Raw genomic sequence first — 22,859 nt, forward strand, 5'->3', positions numbered from 1 at the left:
AAGCAATGCTTTGTGTCACAGTAGGATGCAGCTCCCTATTTGTCTGCACGACGATTCTCATTCTCGCCTTCAAAAGCACTTTATTTTCTCTTTTTTATTTGTGGATTTGGCAGGGCAGTTGGCAGCCCTTTGGTGATGGACCCCAACAGCATCTGTAGAAAAACCAAGCGGTTGGCTGGAAAGCAAGCGGAGTTGTGCCAGACAGAGCCAGAGATCATCAGCGAGGTAGCCAAGGGTGCCAAGCTGGGAGTCAGAGAATGCCAGTACCAGTTCAGGTCCAGACGGTGGAACTGCACTAGTCACAACAAGCACTTTGGAAAGATCCTGCAACAAGGTAATCTTTTAAAAAGTATACATGAAAGCATCAATGCAAGAACATATTTAAACTGATTGATATCACACATCTACATTTCACTTTTCTCTAAGAAGCATTTCTATTTGAGCTTTCCTTTCCAATGCTGGGAATAGTGTTTGTTAAAGGGTATTTAATAATCCCATTTCCAGAAAGAGGAGGTGAAAGGTGGTTGCAAAAGTTGAGAACAACTCTGGAGTATTTCTGTTACACTGTATTACTGCTGTGAAACTAATATTGCTGTGATACTAAAATTCATTTTCATCTCATGTTGTACAGTAACATTTACTTATATATATATATTTAATGTAAAGTTAGATACCAGTACCAAATCAGCTTTATTGCTTCTAGGCCCCCCAGCAATTGTTGTTCTAGACCCCCCCCCCTTGCCGCTAATCTTCTTCCTAACCCCCCCCCCCCCCCTCCGCGAAGCAGCTTTGAAACATGATCTGTGTGCACAGGTTGCTCTGTGGCCTCCCTCTGCTCCCTGCCACTGATTCTCAGCAGGTGATGCAGCCCCGCTTAACTATTGCCACGCTTACCTCCAGGCCCCTTAGCATTGCAGAGTCTGCAGGACAGAATTTCTGCCACTGTTGTTGAACCTTTAAATAGTGTTTAGATTAATATTAGCAGTTCAGTAACAATCAGCTTGTAATATTCTGTTTTAAGGCATCTGGTTCTACCCCATGTTGTTTTGAGTTTAGCACCTAGGTTCAAATGCACATTCAATTGACATTGACATATATGGATAGGAATTGAAAGCACAACCTGTTTTACATATAACCTCGGTTTGAGAATTATTTGTACAGTTAATGTCCATAGTGACTAGAAAATCAGTATAAGTGAGCTATTCAACCAATTTCATGTGGTACCTTTTGTTTGTTTTCAAAAGTTGGAAAAATTAGTAATGAGTTAAACACAAAGTTAAAGTCAGCACCAGAGCAGCAATGCTGCTCGGAGCTAGCCAAACACATATGGGGAACCAATGACAAGAGGTTTATGTGTAACCACCAATCAGCAGTTTGGCTCAGAAACAGCAATATACTACTGAGACCTACCCAGAAATGTTTTTTTAACAATGGACACCAAAAGAATAAAGTAAATAATATATTATATATAGACATGTGCATTTACAAAAAGAAAGAAGAAAAGGAGTTTGCTCATCTACTAATACCTTTCAATATTGTACAGGATATAATGCTAGTAAGGTGCTGCCTAGAAAAGATTTATATATAAAAGTTGTATATAGAAAAGTGGATGGACCAAAATAAGGAACATCCAAAAGACCAGGGTGTAGCACACTGACTATCTAAAATTATTCACAGGGATAAATGCAAAAAAATATACTTAATGTGATCATAAATATATAAAAACAAACATGCATATATACAAAAATATGGAGGCAGACAGATAAATAAAACACATGGGCCCCTCACAAAAGAGCATAACTAGCCGGCTTAGAGAGTTTCATATGGTGCACCATAGTAAGTTCAGCACAGATAGGCATAAGCTGGATGTTAGTAGTGTTTAGCACTCAAAGCAAGCAAGTCCGTACACAAAGCGTAAGCACTGTATATAGACCAGACAGAAAGTGTCCACATGAGCACCAAGGGAGACCAACAGGGAAACGTCAGGCAGACCACTGTTAGGAACGCCAACTCCACCGGTCCGACCACCGTCAGCACACAGCCAACTCAACCAGTCTAGGATGAAATACCTGTCCCCTAGCTTGTTTCTGGTGTCCCAGGGTATAACGGCTCACTCATGTCTGTCTGTCTCCATGTTTTTGTATATATGCATGTTTGTTTTTATATATTTATGATCACATTAAGTATATTTTTTTGCATTTATCCAAACCCAGCTATACCCCTGGTCTTTTGGATGTTCCTTATTTTGGTCCATCCACTTTTCTATATACAACTTTCATATAGACATGTGCATTTGTTTAGTTACAAATGCAAATTCGTTAACAAAACACGGATATTTGTGTCATTTTCCGAACAAATGCTCCACACAATTTCAAGAAAACGAAGAACGAATGATGAAATTTGTCAGTATTTATTAGTTTCCTTTAAATTACCTTTAAAAATACTTACATCTAGTGAGCTGGAGAGCCGCATTAATCCTAGCCCTTCTTCACATAGCCCAGGGGCTTGCTAATAGGAGGTACGCTCCTAAGCTCCTATCAGCCTACCTAGGTTTAGTCTTCAACAAAGAATACCAAGAGAAATAAGCAAATTAATTATAGAAGTAAACTGTAAAGTTGCTTAAAATTGCATGCTCTATCTGAATCATGAATTTTTGGCTTTACTGTCCCTTTAAGCAGGCTTTGGAAATTCTGCCGGTCAGTGAATCTCTCATTCACTATCTTTAGCAGAAGGAAGAAATGTTAACCCCCTGAAAAGCAAACCTATTTCAGAGTTGGTAAATATTCTACCGATAACAACATAACCACTTCTTACCTGGGAGAGAGTGATTTCCCCAAAGCCTGTGATCAGTATTAAAAGTCTTCTAACCTCTCATGTGATTGGGGTATCAGATCTGATCCTGAGCCACTGTCTACAATCAAAAGCTGCCATCTGCTTTTGTCTGGGTCTTCTCATCTCCTATTATCCAAGCAACCAGCTACATAATCATACTTTCCTTTCTTTTCTTTTTCTTTCTATGTTTAAAATGAGTGAAATTAGTCTTTTATGTTGTGTTTTACTTTATTAGTGTTAAGAATCTCTCCTTTATGGGCCATGAAGTCCTTTATTTCTTTCTTTAACAGTTTGTAGTATTCCATATTCTTTAGTCACCAGCAGCATTAGAGATCAGTTATTCAGCATAATATCTGGCACTACTACTGTACTTGTTACAAAAGGTTGGGTTATTACACCTTGTAGTAGGGACATTTCTGAAGCCGAAGTCACTCATATTTTTATTTAGACAAGGCATGCACTGGGTAACTTAAAGGGACAGTCTACGCCATAATTTTTATTGTTTAAAAAGATAGATAATCCCTTTATTATTCATTCCCCAGTTATGCATAACCAACACTATTATATTAATATACTTTTTACCTTGTATCTAAGCCTCTGCAGACTCCCCCCTTATTTCAGTTCTTTTGATTGACTGCATTTTAGCCAGACAGGGCTGACTCACAAATAACTCCAAGGGAGTGAGCACAATGCTACCTATATGGCACACATGAACTAGCAATTTCTAGCTGTGAAAAACTGTCAAAATGCACTGAGATAAGAGGCGGCCTTCAAGGGCTTAGAAATTAGCTTATGAGCCTACCTAGGTTTAGCTTTCAACAAAGAATACCAAGAGAACAAGGCAAACATGATGATAAAAGTACATTTGAAAATTGCTTAAAATTATATGCCCTATATGAATCATTAAAGTTTATTTTACACTGAAATTGCTATTGTTTAAAAAGATAGATAACGCCTTTACTACCCATTCCCCAGCTTTGCACAACCAACATTGTTATATTAAAGGGACACTCAATCAAAATGAAACTTTTATTATTCAGATAGAGCATGCCATTTTAAACCACTTTCCAATTTACTTCCATTAACAAAATGTGCACAGTCTTTTTATATTTAAACTTTTTGAGTCAACTTACTGAGCATGTGCAAGAATAAGTGTGTATGCATTTGTGAATGGCTGATGGCTGTCACATGGTACGTGTATGCATTTGTGATTGGCTGATGGCTGTCACATGGTACAGGGGGAGTGGAAAAAGACATAACTTTTAAAATTGTCAGAAAAAAAATCTACTACTCATTTGAAGTTCAGACTAAGTGCTATTGCATTGTCTTGTTATCTTGCATTTGTTAATTATGCAAATCTACAGTGTTGTCTGGTCCTTTAATATACTTTATAACATTAAATGTCTGCCTCTTTCTAAGCCACTATAGACAGCCTCTTATCACATGTTTTTTATTAGCTTTTCACAACAAGACACTGCTAATTCATATGCAAGTCTAGCTGCAGATTGGCCACCAATGAGCAGGGAGAGGCACTGGACAATCATTTCACCAGAAATGCTTGTGCAATAATAAATGCAGACAGCGTATGTTGAGCAGACAGATGATAAATCAGCCCCCAAGAGAGTGAAAAGGGGAGTAGCCTTGCAGTTATCTTTGCATTGTCTGCAGTCAATTTAAATCTGGCTTTATGACCATCTGAATTTATGCTCCATAAGAAAGTTTTGTATTGCTGACTAATATTTTTCTGTTTTTGGGGACGTTTCATATAACTGCACAAAGTTGTATGGCCTCTTTATAGGAAATAGTTTCTGATATTTTCCATTTGATTTTCTGTGTAACTGATATTGAGAGGTACGTCCATGTCCAGCTACCTCTTTAATTGCATATTTGTATATGACACTGTATTTTTACAAATAAACATGTGTTATGGTCTCCTTGCAGCTGCCAGGACTGATTTAATGCTCTGCTCTTCCTGAGTTTGTTGTTGATTTAGTAAAATGTATTTTTGTCTGTCAGTAGCACGCCGTTTTGTTTCTCCCCTGCAGGCAGGAATACGATTATTGCTACATTTTACATAAGTCCTTAGCTTTACTGCTTAAACATGTTCCCCCTGTGTTGTAATGAAGTAATTATGAATGCTTCAAGACAATGTGTGGATTTAATAAAGAAAAATAATGTTTGCTTGTCTGCAGCATGATTTACAGTGCCCCTGAGGATCTTCTACACGTTTGTTTATGTTACTGCACTTTGATGCTTCATACTTGAACTGGTGTTTGTATCTTTTCTTTGTCCCACATCCCAGTACATAAGGATAATTCTGAGTATGATCTGTTCGATATGATTCTCCTTTAACGTCACTGATAGATTCATACTGAGCCAGACTCGCAATAACTATTTTTTTTTTATTATTGGATTTGGAATTCTTGAATATAGAATGATGATCTCTTAAAGGGCCACTAAACCCAAAATCTTTCTTTCATGATTCAGATAGAGAATAGAAATTTAAACAACATTACAATTTACTTCCATTATTTATTTTGCTTCATTTTTTTAAATATCCTTAGTTGAAGAAAAAGCAATGCACATGGTGAGCCAATCACACAATGCTTCTATGTGCAGCAACCAATCAGCAGCTAGTGAGCATATCTAGATATTCTTTTCATCAAAGAATATCAAGAGAATAAAGCAAATTAGATAATATATAAGTAAATTAGAAAGATGTTTAAAATTGCATTCTCTTTCTAAATCATAAAAGAAAAAATGTGGGTGGCATGTCCCTTTAATTGGGTTTTTGAACTTCCGTTTAACATTTTATGCAGTGATTGTCTTTAAACGATTGGCATATGTCCTTCCATATCCTCTACTCTTTATAGATGACAAATTAATTTAAAGGGGCATTTAAATGAAACAAAATGTGCATGCTCTAATTTGTAAGAAAATGTCATTTGAAGACTGACACTGCTAGTCTATGGGGTCAATTTATTAAATGCTGGGCAGACATGATTCGCTACATCGCTAAATGCCGACAGCATACGCTGTCGGCATTTAACATTGCACAAGTATTTCTAGTAAAATGCTTGTGCAATGCCGCCCCCTGCATATAATCGTCCACTAGCAGGGGCTGTCAATCATCCCGATCAGATCGGGATGATTGCAGTCCTCCACCTAATGACCGCTGCTTCTTAATTTCTGTTTCCGGCGAGTGGAGATAGGAATATCCGCTGCTTATTAAATCTCCCCCAATGTGTTTAATCCCTGTTAATAAGTTAAACACATAGGGCTAGATTACAAGTGAAGCTGTAGTTTGTGTTCACGTTTAAGCATTAAAACTGCTAGATTTTTATTACGCTCCATGATTCGTGCTCATATTATAAGTTGAAAGTAAAATGTTTGTGCTCTCTTATTCGCAAAGTTGTGGTAACAAATATACTTTGAAATGTCGCAAATGCAAAATCAAATTCCCTCATAGAGTATAATGGGGCCAATAAATTTGAAACCAAAACACCCACACGATTGCGGTTATTTAAAAGCACAACATCAGAAGATTATATTGCATATTTCATAATCCAATGTTCTGAACATAGCATAATATGTTGTATTTATTATTCAATATATATTTAAATATAAATCTGATGGATTTTTGCACAAATATATATATATATATATATATATATATATATTTATTTATTTCATGTAGGTGGCAAGAGTCCATGAGCTAGTGACGTATGGAATATACATTCCTACCTGGAGGGGGCAAATTTTCCCTATCCTCAAAATGCCTAGAAATACACCTCCCACCTCACTCATACTTCAGTTTTACAAACTTTACCTTTGTTGGAGGATGGTGAAGCAAGTTGTGCTTGATTTCCTCTGTGAAAGGCGCTTCTAAGCATTTTGAAGCCCAGTTCCTCTCAAAGTACAGTGTTTGTCTGAGGGATGTGAAGGGAGTATTGCCTGATGATACCACGTTTTCACCTATGGGAAATCTATTCTAAGGCTCTTGGGGATTCATCTCACCTCCCTTTACAGATCGACATTATATTCCTCTACCATTACCTCTGCTGATATGTTTCAGTACTGGCTTGGCTGTCTGCTATATGTGGATGGGTGTCTTCAGGTAAGTATATATCTTTTTTTAAAGACACTCTCAGCTATGTTTTTGGCACTTTATCTTTAAAGTTTTAAATCTATATTGCATATATTTGCAGTGAGTCAGGTCTATGTTTATTTCCTTTTGCAGTCTAACAGTTTCAGCATGGAAAATTATGTTTGGGAGAAATTTAGTAATTTTTTTCTTACCTGAGGTTCCACCTAGTTGTAACTTCGGTCTTGTTTTTTCAAATTTTCACTGGCAAATTAGGCTTGCGATGGCGCAAAAAAAAAAATGGTTCTATTTATTGCATAATTTTTGCGCAATTTTTTTGGCATGAAGGTTGCATTTGTTGTGACGCAAGTCACGTCAATTCTTGCGTCTTTTTTGACGCGATTCATGTCCTTTTCTGTTAAACTTGGCATTTTTTTATATTAAGTCTCTCCCTCTTTTTGCTCTCTGCTTTCATTTGTTACAGAGGGCTATGATATTTGTTTTTGTTTTTCATATAAGCATTTTTTCCCATTCCTGAAACTGCTATTTTGTGGAAATTGGATATTTTGGTTAAATGTTATTTTTTTCTTTTTTGTTACATTTTTCAAGATGTCTCAAACTCATCCTGCCTCTGATATTACTGTAGAAAATATGCTGCTTGTACACAATTTCTACCAATATAATAAATACATAGAACATATTCTGCTATGTGCGGAACATTGAAATGTGAAATATTTACATTAAATACAGTATAACACTATTGCATAAATATGATCTTTCATGTTTTAATCTGCCTAACTGCAATGGGCTCCAATGTGTATATATATATATATATATATATATATATATATATATATATATATATACAGTTGTGCTCATAAGTTTACGTACCCTGGCAGAATTTATGATTTCTTGGCCATTTTTCAGAGCATATGAATGATAACACAAAAACTTTTCTTTCGCTCAAGGACTCCTGACAGACCCTTGCATCTTTCATCCAGTGCTGCACTGACGTTTCTGGATTCTGAGTCATGGGGAAAGCAAAAGAATCGTCAAAGGATCTGTGGGAAAAAGGTAGTTGAACTGTATGAAACAGGAAGGGGATATAAAAAGATAGCCAAGGAATTGAGAATGCAAATCAGCAGTGTTCAAACTCTAATCAAGAAGTGGAAAATGAGGGGTTCTGTTGAAACCAAACCACGGTCAGATAGACCAACTAAAATTTTAGCCACAACTGCCAGGAAAATTGTTCGGAATGCAAAGACAAACCCACAAATAACTTCAGGTGAAATACAAGACATGTGGTGTGGCTGTTTTGAGATGCACAATAAAAAGGCACTTGAAGAAAGATGGACTGCATGGTCGAGTCGCCAAAAGAAAGCCATTACTACGCAAATGCCACAAAGTATCCCGCTTACAATACGCCAAGCAGCATAGAGACAAGCCTCAAACCTTCTGGCACAAAGTCCTTTGGAGTGATGAGACCAAAATTGAGCTTTTGGGCCATAACCATAAACGCTACATTTCAAGAGGAGTCAACAAGGCCTATGATGAAATGTGAAACACGGAGGTGGATCGCTGATGTTTTGGGGAGGTGTGAGCTACAAAGGCACAGGAAATTTGGTCAGAATTGATGGCAAGATGAATGCAGTATGTTATCAAACAGAACCCCTCATTTCCCACTTCTTGATTAGAGTTTGAACACTGCTGATTTGCATTCTCAATTCCTTGGCTATCTTTTTATATCCCCTTCCTGTTTTATACAGTTCAACTACATGCCCTATCTGAATCATTAAAGTTTTCCCTTTAACATACATTATAATACTTTGTACACAAATTAAAATATATCAGATCCTTTCCCACATTCAAGCAGTACATATTCACCACATACACCATAAAAGCATCAAATTAAAGGGACTGTAAACATCTTTTTTTTATTGTGTAAAATGGTGTTTTTACTCCAACAGAGTTAAATAAGATGCTATATATATGTATGGTCTATTAACCTTCGCCTCATACTTTACATGGTGCTGTGTCTACCTTGGGCGAAGTGACATGCCATTCAGAGGTGCTATTTTTAATGGTATCTCTAATCGCACACCAGTGAATGGCTATGTGTTCCCGCAAAATAAACGCTACATTTCAAGAAGAGTCAACAAGGCCTATGATGAAAAGTACACCATTCCTACTGTGAAACATGGAGGTGGATCGCTGATGTTTTGGGGAGGTGTGAGCTACAAAGGCACAGGAAATTTGGTCAGAATTGATGGCAAGATGAATGCAGTATGTTATCAAACAGAACCCCTCATTTTCCACTATTTGATTAGAGTTTGAACACTGCTGATTTGCATTCTCAATTCCTTGGCTATCTTTTTATATCCCCTTCCTGTTTTATACAGTTCAACTACCTTTATCCCACAGATCATTTGACGATTCTTTTTCTTTCCCCATGACTCAGAATCCAGAAACGTCAGTGCAGCACTGGATGAAACAGTGTCTGTCAGGAGTCCAGAAACTCATTGACCTTTTATACACACACACTAATTACAAGCAAACAGATCACAGGTGAGGATAGTTACTAGGGATGGGCGAATGTGTACATTTTCAAATTTCGAATGTAGAACGAATGTTATTACCGAAATTCGAATTCTAAATCCGAATGGCGATAAGAACGAATATTCTTAAAAATTAAAAAATCAAATGTTATTTACAGTTTTCGAATGTCACTTTCGAATTCGAATGTTTATAATTATATTGAATGTCCACATTCAAAATTTCGAATTTAACATTCTATTTAACAAATACTATTCAGAAGTTCAATAGTTCATGTGGTAGGGCGGGAATCTAGTAAATTGATACATAATAGATACAAATATATCATTTCGAATGTTTCTATATAGAATATTGCATAATTTGAATATTACATTTAAAGAAAGCATTAGAAATACTATTACAAACATATAAATTCGAATTTTTCGAATTCGAATATAAATTCGAATTTTTCGAATTTGAATATTGCATAATTCGACTATTACATTTAAAGAAAACGCATTAGAAATACTATTACAATCTAAATTCAAATTTTTCGAATTCGAATACACGTATTGCATAATTCGAATATTACATTTAAAGAAAAAGCATTAGAAATACTATTACAATCTAAATTCGAATTTTTCGAATTCGAATACACGTATTGCATATTTCGAATATTACATTTAAAGAAAAAGCATTAGAAATACTATTACAATCTAAATTCGAATTTTTCGAATTCGAATATTGCATAATTCGAATATTACATTTAAAGAAAAAGCATTAGAAATACTATTACAATCTAAAAAAAAATAATATTTTTGAATGTAATCGTAAAATTTGAAACCGAACATTCGAAAATCGAATGTTAGAATGTTATGTAAACATTCAAAATTCGATTAGAACGAACTAATTTGTTAAAATTCGTGCCGTTTTTCGAATGTTGCAAAACATTCGCCCTTCCCTAATAGTTACCTTTAATAGCCATTCAAACCCCTTTTGTGTCAACTTGTGTACATGCTATCAGGCCCAAATCACCAGGGTATGTAAACTTTTGATCAGGGTCATTTGGGTAGATTTTGTTGTCATTATGATTTAAAAAGAGTAAACACGGTTGATTGATAATAAATGGCTTCAGCCAAACACTAACCATGAGTGAAAGAAATGTTTTTGTGTTATCATTCATATTCTCTGAAAAATGGCCAATAAATCATAAATTCTGCAAGGGTATGTAAACTTATGAGCACAACTGTATATATATATATATATATATATATATATATATATATATATATATATATATATATACAGTATGTTTCACAGTAGGAATGGTGTACCTTTCATCATAGGCCTTGTTGACTCCTCTTGAAATGTATCATTTATGGTTATGGCCCAAAAGCTCAATTTTGGTTTGTGTATTTATGTGTTTGTGTATATATGTCTGTAAATACATATATACACATATAAATACATAAATATGTATGTACACACATGAATATATATATATATATATACATACATATACATGTTTAGACATGTATATGTATGTAACTCTATGAGACCTCATATCTTTGAGCCATTACTCCGTGTTAAAAAAAAATCTGCAAAACATTCCTGGCCCACATTGTTTTCAAATGCAAACAAAAAGCTTAATATCAGCCATATCCTACCTCATATTCATAGCCAGCGCTACGCATATAATAAATGCAAAACTCTTGTCATTTTGTGTCATAGTATCGCTGTTTAAACCCACAACCCACCCACAACAGCGGCATGCTTCAAACATTTATACAATCACCTTACAAATCTTACAGCAATTATGATGGTCTTATCAATACACTGTCACTTAAAGGGACAGTCTACACCAGAATTTTGAATGTTTAAAAAGATAGATAATCCCTTTATATTCATTTTCTCTAGTTTTGCATAACCAACACAGTTATATTAATATGCTTGTTATCTCTATGATTACCTTGTATCTAAGCCTCTGCAGACTGCCCCCTTACTTCACTTTTTTGACAGACTTGCATTTTAGCCAATCAGTGCGGACTCCTAGGTAATTCCGCGGGCATGAGCACAATGTTTATCTATATGGCACACATGGACTAATGCCCTCTAGTTGTGAAAAAAATGAAAAATGCATTCAGATAAGAGGCGGCCTTCAAGGGCTAAGAAATTAGCATATGAGCCTATCTAGGTTTAGCTTTCATCTAAGAATACCAATAGAACAAAGCAAACTTTAAGATAAAAGTAAATTGAAAAGTTGTTAAAAAATGACATGCCCTATCTGAATCATCAAAGTTTTCCCTTTAACATACATTATAATACTTTGTACACAAATTAAAATATTTCAGATCCTTTCCCACATTCAAGTAGTACATATTCACCACCTACACCATAATAGCATCAAATTAAAGGGACTGTAAACATCTCTTTTTTTATTGTGTAAAATGGTGTTTTTACTCCAACAGAGTTAAATAAGATGCTATATATATATGTACGGTCTATTAACCTTCGCCTCATACTTTACACGCTGCTGTGTCTACCTTGGGCGAAGTGCCATGCCATTAGCTGTTCAGAGGTGCTATTTATAATGGCATCTCTAATCGCACACCAGTGAATGGCTATGTGTTCCCGCAAAGTGGTGGTTGTTTTGAACACACAAATTATGATATAGAGGACGTATTCTGAGGTACATGTTAGCCATTGTGATATCTCATAACTTTAATTCATGTTGGGGTGTTGAAAGGAGATGTCAGACAAAAGACTGTTGCACGTCACACTATTCCTACATTTCTAACAACCAGACATTTGTTGTCTCAGCCATGTAGCCTTTTTTTTTACCAACAGATCTCTCTGGTTCTTTGCATGCCTGTGTATCACTCTCATATCATTTTGTGTACTAGTAGTAGTAACATTATTAATAGTAAAGTTTGAGCATTGTACAGTATATATCGGTCCCAGTTAAAGGGACATGAAACCCAACATTTTTCTTTTCTTATTTTTCATGATTCAAAATAGAGCATGTGATTTTAAACAACTTTCAAATGTACTTCTTTAACCTAATTTGCTACATTCTCCTGGCATTCTTTTTTGAAGGAACAGCTATGCACTACTGGGAGCTATCTGAAGATATCTGGTAAACCAATGAAAACAGGGATTTTTGTGCAGTAACCAATCAGCAGCTAGCTTATTTTATCAGACACCTTGCAACCTTACTTGACACTTTTATTAAAGTGAATCTGCTTCTGACTACATTAGAGATTGAAAATTCCAAAGCACTGAAACAGGCTCCAAACAGAATCTGCCAGTTGGATTTCTTCCCATATATTCACCACAGTCATCCATTATGGAAAAAAATAAATGTTTTACAGAGGTCTAATTAACTTGTAAATTAGGATTTAACACATAGTAAAAACTAGTGAAGACAGTTTTATAATCTTGTAGATAAAAATGTGTTCATAAACTGCAACCGCACTGATGACAGATTAAGTAATCCAGTGGTCAAAAACAACCGCTGTGTAATTCAGATGCAGTTTAATGTTTGTTGGAACGTAATTCCCTATGTTCTGCAGGTCACAGTACATAATGCAAGTCATATTCTTTAAATAGTGTTCTGCTGCCGCAATGCAGGGAAATCATTTCTTTGTATTCATTTGCCTGTTCTGTTATAACAGAATACATTCAGATATTTTTAGCTACTTATACAGAAGGATTTGGCAAAAGTAATGTTTGATCTGGATGATGCAGTAAAAGTAATGTACAATACAAAGAGAAAATGTTTTCTGAGTACGTATATGGACTTGTTGACATAAAAGATTATTGTAATCACAAGAGGTGACTGTTGTTGAAACATGGCCCTAAAGGTAAAATAAGTTTAGAGCTAATTCAGCTATAACTCATTCTACTCAGTATTAGTTAAAGGGGCAGTTCACCCAAATATTTTCTCCCATTTAAATTGTTCCCAATGATCCATTTTACTTGCTGGAGTGTATTAATTTGTTTACAAGTAACTCCTTTACCCCTATTTTGGCCTTTGAAATAGCTGATTTAACCTGTGGTTTCCCAAACTATACTGAAAGTTGTGATACTGGAGTATCAGCTATTGAATAGACTAAGTAAGCACAGCCAGCAGAAGAAATTACACTCTCAGTGGGGTGCAGGATAGTTAAGTAATAAAATGATAATTTTCTATTGTTCTCTCTATGTATTGAGCTTTAGTTTGCCAGACAAATATAAGATAAGGAAGCAAGTGTGTGTACACAAAGTGATAACATAATGAGATATGATATTACCTGAAGCTCAACCCATTGTAATAGGCTGTGGTTTAAAAGCACATAACCAGCTACATATAAACAAATAAAACTGAAAATGCAATTTTATTATACATTTTATACTCTGCAGCTGGTATAACAAGAAATTGAAAGTACATTAATATATATTAAAAGACTAGACCAAGGGGCTATGCTTTTGATCAGGACTGCAGCTCAGGAGCTATATCTGGGGCAAGATTACATGTTATGCAGCAGCGGTGCCCATAAAAGCCGGCGACACCAGTTTTTACACGGTTTTGGTATCACATATAAAGCGGTGCGTATATTTCACCCGTTGCCCACAATTTTTACTCCGATAAGCTAACATAGAACCGCATTGCAAATCGGTATCACATATTCAGCACAAGGACCAACGCGGCGAAAATGGAGAAATTTTGCGCTGAGTATGTGAACACTGTAATCCCCTGAAAATAGTAACTAACGCATGCGCAATATCTATCTATCTCCTGAAAATAACTAACACCTAACGCATGCACAATATCTATCTCCCTCTCAACCACCAACCCCCACCGCAATAACTAATAAACTATATTAACCCCTAATCTGCCAGCTCCCACATCGCAAAACATCTAATTAACCTATTAACCCCTAAACCGCCATCACTCCACAAGGCAATATACCTTAATAAACTATAAACTCCTAATCCGCCATTCACCCATATCGCAAAGTACCTATTAAAACTATTAACATTCCAGCCAAAATTGGAATCCATATGGATGTATTTCAGCTTTGAATAGAAAAAAAGTGTATTTAAGTATTCACTGTACACCAGCATTTTAAACACAGCTCTTGCTGATAGCTAAGTCCTGCAATAAAAATGTTAACGCTAAAATGCTGTTCTTTCAGATTATAGAGCATTTTTGAGTAGTTTCCCTCTAACTCAGAAACTAACGTTGATAGGATTTTAAAGGGATGTATAAAGTGCAAAAAGAGAATGCACTGGTGTTTGCATATAACTATGTGTTTAACTTATACAAAGAAGTTAAACACAAAGTTATCGTCAGCTTATTCTTTGTTGAAGAGAATTCTAGGTAGTTAGTGTGCGGTGCTCTGACAAAATGCTGATGCACATTTGGCCGACACGCTTCTGTCCTACGGACATTTGGCCAAAGCATGTTCCAAGTTCAGCCGAGGGCAGATATGCTCTGGAGTGCTCTGTTCTAATCAGAGCCTCGGACGCCACAACCGCCACTGGGAACCTAACCATGGGTCCCAGCCCACACGTCTTGTAATTCTCTGTCTGTGAAATTATCTATCGAATCTATCTATTTATATATCTATCTATTGAATCTATCTATCGAATTTATCTATCTATTGCATCTATTTATCTATCTAATCTATCTATCAAATCTATCTATCTATCTACCTATCTCGTGGCCAGACTGTTATCTGGCAGCCACTTGTGTGTTGGACTATTATCTGTCGGCCAAATGTCCGTCTGCTAACAGTCCGGCCACAGTAGCGTGCACATGTCTGGAGCACTACATGACAGGAAATAGTGCAGCCATCTAGGGCTCTTGCTAATGTATAGCATTGTTGCAAAACTGCTGCCATATAGTGCTGGAGACACGTGCACACTTCTGAACTTAACTTCCTGCTTTTCAACAAAGGATAACATGAAAACAAAGACATTTTGATAATAGAAGTAAATTGGAAAGTTGTTTAGAATTGTATGCTGTAACTGAATTGTGAAAGAAAACTTTTGGGTTTTCTGTCTTTTTAAGCCTATCTAGTCATGCTTTTCAGTGCTTTTCAACAAAGGATTGCAAATTAACAAACTTTTTTTCATGTACATTTTTTTTTTCATACAAAATTTCCACACACTTAGAAGTTTTTTTAATCATAAAAGGCCTTTATTTCTGTATTTAATATTTGTATGTACATTAACCTGAAGCTGCCAACTTGTCTTGCTTAGTATTGCAGAGTAAACAGTAATTTGTTATTGAAAATACAGTTCCACACCTCTCATTGAAAAATTAACCATGCATTTCTACCACATTTTGTAAATAAACTAACAGTTAAAAAAAAATGTTACTATAAAAAAGTCATTGAAATCTAGTTTTATTTTATCGGTGTATGTGTATTATGTAATGTGGCCCATGGCCGATCCCGCTATTAAAGGGCCATAATAGATAAAATATTACATGCTGTAATCCATTAGAACCTATTATTTATGACTATCAACCCTACACTACTGTGTGTTTAGCTCCTGCAAAATACAAAACATTTTCCTTCATGATTTAGAGAGAGAATACCATTTTTACCCCTGTATGCTGCGTGTCCTTACAGATTTTTAGCCCTGTAATAAAGCAGCAAGATGCGCTTTACATAATGCCTTACTCCTGGAGGCATTGGGCTATAGCGCTGTCTCACTGCTGTTGGTTTACCCCGTCACCCCTTTAATGAAAAACAGCAGGGACGAAACTACAGGGGGTGCAGAGGTCGCAATTGCGACTGGGCCTCCAAGGGTGGGGGCCCAGCTTAAAAAGAAACGTTGACCTGCCACTGCCTGCACTGATATCATGTGAGTGTGACATGATGCTGCACTAGTGACTGGGTTAGTCTTTCTGTTTTACCCATTGGTGTTTATGTGTGTGTGTGTGTATTTATGCATGTATGTGTGTGTGTGTGTATGTGACTGTGTGTGTATTTATGCATGTATGTATGTGTGTGTGTGTGTGTATGTGACTGTGTGTGTATTTATGCATGTATGTGTGTGTGTGTGTGTATGTGACTGTGTGTGTATTTATGCATGTATGTGTGTGTATGTTTGTGGAACCAGCAAATTACAGACCTTGTTACTACAGCATGGGGTGGTGGGAGTAAACAGTGTCACGATACAATATCGCTATATACAATACGGGGGTGCTGGACCATGTCACTGACTACTGCGGTCACTTTATAAAGTACTGGGGCGGGTAGGATCAGGCCAGCCATCTCATTGGCATATTACAGACTGTGTCACTGACTCACTATATACAGTACTGGTGGGTTAAACAGTGTCACTATATACAGTAATAGGGGGACCGTCAGACCATCTCACTGTGGACACAGGGTACCTCCTTTTGCAGACATGTAATATGATTCACATTTTTTTTCTGTGTTGAATGTTAAAAAAAAAAAAAAAAAAAAGATATGTATCAAATTCACTTTTTTGGGGGGATGGGGGTCCCTTCTAAGATTCTTGCACCTGGGCCCTGTGGTTTCTAGTTACGCCTCTGAAAAACAGGGTACATCCGCTGTCATAAGGGTTAAACATCTTTCTACTTTACTTCTATTATCTAATTTGTTTCATTTTCTTGGTATCTTGTGTTGAAAAGCACACAAGGTAGGCTTAGGAGCAGCAATACACTAATGGGAACCAACTGCTGATTGGAGGCTGCACAATTTTGCCTTTTTTTGTCATTGTGAATGAAGCAAGTTTTATAATAGAAGTAAATTGGAAAGTTCTATCTGAATCATAAAAGAAAAACATTGGGTTTCATGTTCTTTTAACTAAAACACTCTCTCTGAGCTCACCTAAAGTAAAGCGAATTTGAGTGGGACATTTCACTATCAGTAACTGGAAAATGGAAAGTGAGGCCCTAAAGTGAACATGTTGTGAATGGAATGTCACTGACGCCTTCCTATATGTCTGATTCGTGAGTTATATCAATGCCTGAGGGCACCTGCTGAATGATTTCTGCAAGACTGCAATCCTTTCAGTGACTTTTAAAGAAATATATATATGGTAAGGGCCTAGGGCCTGTTCTGGAGGGCTGGGGTAAGGGATTGGGCGTCTGTGTGTTAAAACAGCAGAGTTTGGGATGTTGCTTCCAGGAATGAGAGACAGGATCTTGAGAGATAGGATGTTCTTATTTAGTATGTGATGAGTTAATAATATCTGTATGTTAAGTGGGACAACAGGATGGAGTCATGGGGTGGGTGTGGGTGGAATGTAAGTTATATTTCAACTTATTTTCATTCTCACAGACATCAATATAAATGAACAAAAAATCTGTTTGTACAAGTACACCCTACACCCACATGTCAATAGCTTTGTATCATTTCATGTAAGGTTACATCTCCAATATAACATTCTCTAATATCATATCATTTAATTCAACAAGTTTATATGATCAGATTAAACAACAAATGAGCAGTGAGGGCCATGAATATACAGCATATGCAATATTGTACACTGTAGCTATTTTCAGATATTGCTATAAATTCCAGCAACATGCAAAAAGTGTTACTTTAAAGGAACAGCATACTCCAAAATGTTAATTGTTGAAAAAGATAGATAATCCCTTTATTACACATTCCTCAGTTTTATGTAAGCAACACTGTTGTATTAATACACTTTTTACCTCTGTGATTACCTTCTATCTAAGCCTCTGCAGAGTGCCCCCTTATTTCAGCTCTTTTGACAGACTTACATTTTAGCCAATCAGTGCTGACTCATAAATAACTCCACGGAGTGAGCACAATATTATCTATATGGCACACATGAACTAGTGCTGTTGAAATGTGAAAAACTGTCTAAATGCACTGAGATAAGAGGCAGCCTACAAGGGCTTATAAATTAGTATATGAGCCTACCTAGGTTTAGCTTTCAACAAGAATACCAAGATAACAAAGCAAATTTGATGATAAAAGTAAACTAGATTTGCATGTCCTATCTGAATCATGAAAGTTTAATTTTGACTTGCCAGTAACATACAGTTGTTTAACGCTTCAAGTTGCCAGTAAAATTTACAAAACACTGCTTTTACCCTTTTGTTAACAGTAAAATAACACTTTGAGTTAAAGGGACATGAAACCCAATTTTTTTCTTTCATGATTTAGAAAGAGCATGCAATTTTAAACAACTTTCCAATGTACTTCTATTATCTAATTTGCTTCATTCTCTTGATATCCTTTGCTGAAAAGCATATTTAGATAGGCTCAGAAGTTGCTGATTGGTGGATGCACAGATACCTTGTGTGATTGGCTCACCTATGTGCACTGCTATTTCTTTAACAAAGGATATCTAATTAATGAAGCAAATTAGATAATATAAGTAAATTGGAATGTTGTTTAAAATTGAATCATGAAAGAAAAAAAATGGGTTTAATGTCCCTTTAACTATGATATTCAGTAGCACATATAGAAAAAGTGGGCAAACACATCCAATGCCAGAGAAACACTTGCAGCAGTAACTACCTGACTAACTGTAGCACACAACAGTGATGTAACCTCTTGCTGTCTGTTACAAGCAGCAGATTTAACCCTTTCATTGTCCAGAACACACAGCAGTATTTTCCCATTTACTGCTAGAAACACATGCAGCTGTGATTTCACTAATTGATTGATTAGAAAGATATATGCCAGTGATTTTATCTCTTGATTGCCTGGAATACACATGGACAAGCAAGTATTTAAATCACTGATGCACATTCACATCAGTGACTCGGTCCCCTGGTTGCCTATAACACATGCAGCAGTGTCATATAGGTATGGTTGTCACCCATCCCTTAAAATACAGAACACTTATAAGTTACACATGCTGCAGGGTGTGCAGGGAGGAATATGAATAGTGCTGTCCAGAAACACAATACATGTTCCTCCCTGCATACCCTGCAGCATGTGTAACTCACAAGTGTCCAGGAAAACATGGCTGAGGTGGCAACCCTACTTATTGGGACATTGTACCCTTGCAAGTAGTTATAACATAAACAACTCTAGAAAAGAAGCAATACATGCATAATTCAGCTATAAATAAGAGTAGTTGATATAAATAACCTCAGATTGGCTAATTGTGTGCATGTCTGAGACCAGCAGAGATACCCTGTGCAAGTGTACAATGGTTTTAGCAGACATGAGTGGTTGTCCTGCCAACAAGCAGTTGTAGCACATATGGAAATCAGTTGCACTAAAGCACCTGTAATATGGGCATGCACAACTGATACTCTATCATCATTGTGGCTGTATTAGAGGCAATTATTAGAGATGTGCACAGGGGAAACATTTGGTTCAGCAAAATTTTGTCCATTTTGGCATTTGTTTTGCTGAATATTAATTTTGAATTTATTGCTGTTATTTCCATATATGCTCAGAGAGCCAGTGGGGCTGGTATCATGTCAGCAATAATGCAAATGAGTCACTATCAGATGATGCAAGCACTTTAGGCTCCCTGGGCAAGTGCTGTGTTTAAAATGCTAGTGGACAGAGAATACTCTAATACACTCTAGAAACAGCTATAGCTTTTACTACAAGCAGTTTTGCTAGTACATGTGTATAGCAGAGTGCATTCCTGTTTTGGCTGGGATATCCCTTTAAGACCATATTGAAATGTTCAGTTAGCAGGGAGGTTTGACGATTATAAAAGAGCAATTTTGCTAACAAAATAAATAATTACAATGTTTGTGTAAAATCTGGTGTACAGAGGGGAGGTAACAGGTTATTAAGATTTGATTTAGATTGATAATCATCCTTTCTTTCATGTAATTGGCAAGAGTCCATGAGCTAGTGACATATGGGATATACAATCCTACCAGGAGAGGGCAAAGTTTCCCAAACCTCAAAATGCTTATAAATACACCCCTCACCACATCCACAATTCAGTTTTACAAACTTTGCCTCCTATGGAGGTGGTGAAGTAAGTTTGTGCTAAGATTTCTACGTTGATATGCGCTTCTCAGCATTTTGAAGCCTGATTCCTCTCAGAGTACAATGTTTGTCAAAGGGATGTGAAGAGAGTATCACCTATTGATTCTATGGTTTTCCTTACGGAAAACTTTTCATAGGTTCTCTGTTATCAGTTGTAGAGATTCATCTTCTACCTCCCTTTTCAGATCGACGATATACTCTCATATTCCATTACCTCTACTGATAAGTGTTTCAGTACTGGTCTGGCTGTGGCTATCTGCAATATGTGGATGGGTGTCTTTCAGTAAGTATGTTTTCATTACTTAAGAGACTCTAAGCTATGGTTTGGCACTTTGTGTATTAATATAAAGTTTTAGATATATGTATTGTACTTATATTTGCCATGAGTCAGGTTTATGTATATTTCCTTTTGCAGACTATCAGTTTCAAAATTGGGAAACATATTTAGGAAGTTATTTTTTCTTACCTGGGGTATAGTTTTTTCTTCAAATTGATTGCTTTTTCATTTAATTTTCGCAAGCAAAATTAGGCTCGCAAGGTCGTAAAATGCTGATATTTATTGCGTCATTCTTGGTGCGATAATTTTTTTGCCGCAAAGGTACGTTTGGTGACGCAAATTCATTATTTCCGGCGTCTTCGTTGATGCCAGGTTTCCTTGCACAAGGTTGCGTCTGCCATGACACAAGTTGCATCATTTCCGGATGTAAGCACCAAAAAAATGTCATTTTGCATTGTGCGTCATACTTGACACCAAATAATTTAATTATTTAAACCCCACTTCCTATATGCATCTTGCCTTTTTCTATGCTCAGAGGGCTATGCTGTTTGCATTTTTTTCCCATTCCTGAAACTGCCATATAAGGAAATTGATAATTTTGCTTTATATGTTGTTGTTTTTTTCTCTTACATTTGCAAGATGTCTCAATCTGATCCTGTCTCAGAAACAACGGTTGGAACCCTGCTGCCTGATAACAGTTCTACCAAAGCTAAGTGTATCTGTTGTAAGTTAGCGGAGATTATATCTCCAGCTGTAGTATGTAAGAGTTGTCATGATAAGCTTTTGCACGCAGAGAATGTATCCATCAGTACTAGTACAATGCCTGTTGTTCCTTCAACATCTAATGTACATGATATCCCTGTGAATATAAAAGATTTTGTTGCTGATGCGATTCAGAAGGCTTTGTCTGCTATTCCCCCTTCTAATAAATGTAAAAGGTCTTTTAAAACTTCTCATAAAGTTGATGAAATTTCAAATGACCGACAACATACTGAATTATCCTCCTCTGATGATCCTACCTCAGATATTGACACTGACAAATCTACGTATCTCTTTAAGATGGAGTATATTTGTTGCTTGTTAAAAGAGGTATTTGTTACTTTGGATATTTAGGAATCTAGTCCTCTTGATACTAAAACTAGTAAACATTTAAATTATGTTTATAAACCTCTTGTGGTTACTCCAGAGGTTTTTCCAGTTCCTGATGCTATTTCTGATATGATTTCAAAGGAATGGAATAGGCCTGGTACTTCTTTTATTTCTTCTTCTAGGTTTAAAAAGTTGCCAGCAGCTAGATTGGAGTTTTGAGAAAAGATCCCCAAAGTTGATGGGGCTATTTCTACTCTTGCCAAATGTACTACTATTCCTATAGAAGATAGTACTTCGTTTAAGGATCCTTTAGATAGGAAACTTGAATCTTATCTAAGGAAAGCTTATTTATGTTTTGGCTATATTCTTAGGCCTGCTATATCTATACATCATAGGCTGATGTTGCAGCTGCATCAACTTTTTGGTTGGAAAGCTTAGCGCCACAGGAAACAGATCCTGATTTGTCTAGCATTGTTCGCTTGCTTCAACATGCTAATCATTTTATCTGTGATGCTATTTTTGATGTTATCAAAATTGATGTTAAATCTATGTATTTAGCTATTTTAGCTAGAAGAGCTTTGTGGCTCAAATATTGGAATGCTGACATGGTATCTAAGTCTAGATTACTATCTCTTTCTTTCCAAGGTAACAATTTATTTGGTTCTCATTTGGATTCAATTATTTCATCTGTCACTGGGGGAAAGGGAGTTTTTTGCCTCAGGATAAAAAATCTAAGGGTACACCTAAAGCTTCTAATCGTTTTCGTTCTTTTTGACAGAATAAGGAACAGAAAGCCAATCCTTCCCCCAAAGAATCTGGTTCCAATTGGAAACCTTCTTCAAGTTGGAAGCCTTTTAAGAAACCAAAGCCAGCCCCCAAGTCTGCATGAAGGTGCGGCCCTCATTCCAGCTCAGCTGGTGGGGGGCAGATTCAATTTTTTCCAAAACATTTGGGCGGATTCTGTCTCTCTCAAGGGTATCAAATAGGATTCAGAGTAAGAACTCCCATGAGAAGATTTTTTTCTCTCACACGCTCTAGCAAATCCAGTGAAGGCTCAGGCTTTTCTGAAGTGTGTTTCAGATCT

General features: G+C 36.3%; 1 protein-coding gene across 3 annotated transcripts in view; it reads left to right on the forward strand.

The window, feature by feature from the left end:
• Positions 1 to 22,859, forward strand: part of WNT6 (Wnt family member 6) — a 166,724-nt gene that overhangs the window by 103,748 nt on the left and 40,117 nt on the right. For 2 of the 3 annotated variants that reach the window (XM_053698147.1, XM_053698149.1), the window contains exon 2: positions 114 to 334. In XM_053698147.1, coding sequence (XP_053554122.1) covers positions 114 to 334 — 221 coding nt within the window. The remainder of the gene's footprint in view (positions 1 to 113; positions 335 to 22,859) is intronic. The other variant, XM_053698148.1, reaches the window with a different exon arrangement.

Source organism: Bombina bombina, chromosome 1 (genome assembly GCF_027579735.1).
Source record: "Bombina bombina isolate aBomBom1 chromosome 1, aBomBom1.pri, whole genome shotgun sequence".
NCBI classification, from domain to species: domain Eukaryota; kingdom Metazoa; phylum Chordata; class Amphibia; order Anura; family Bombinatoridae; genus Bombina; species Bombina bombina.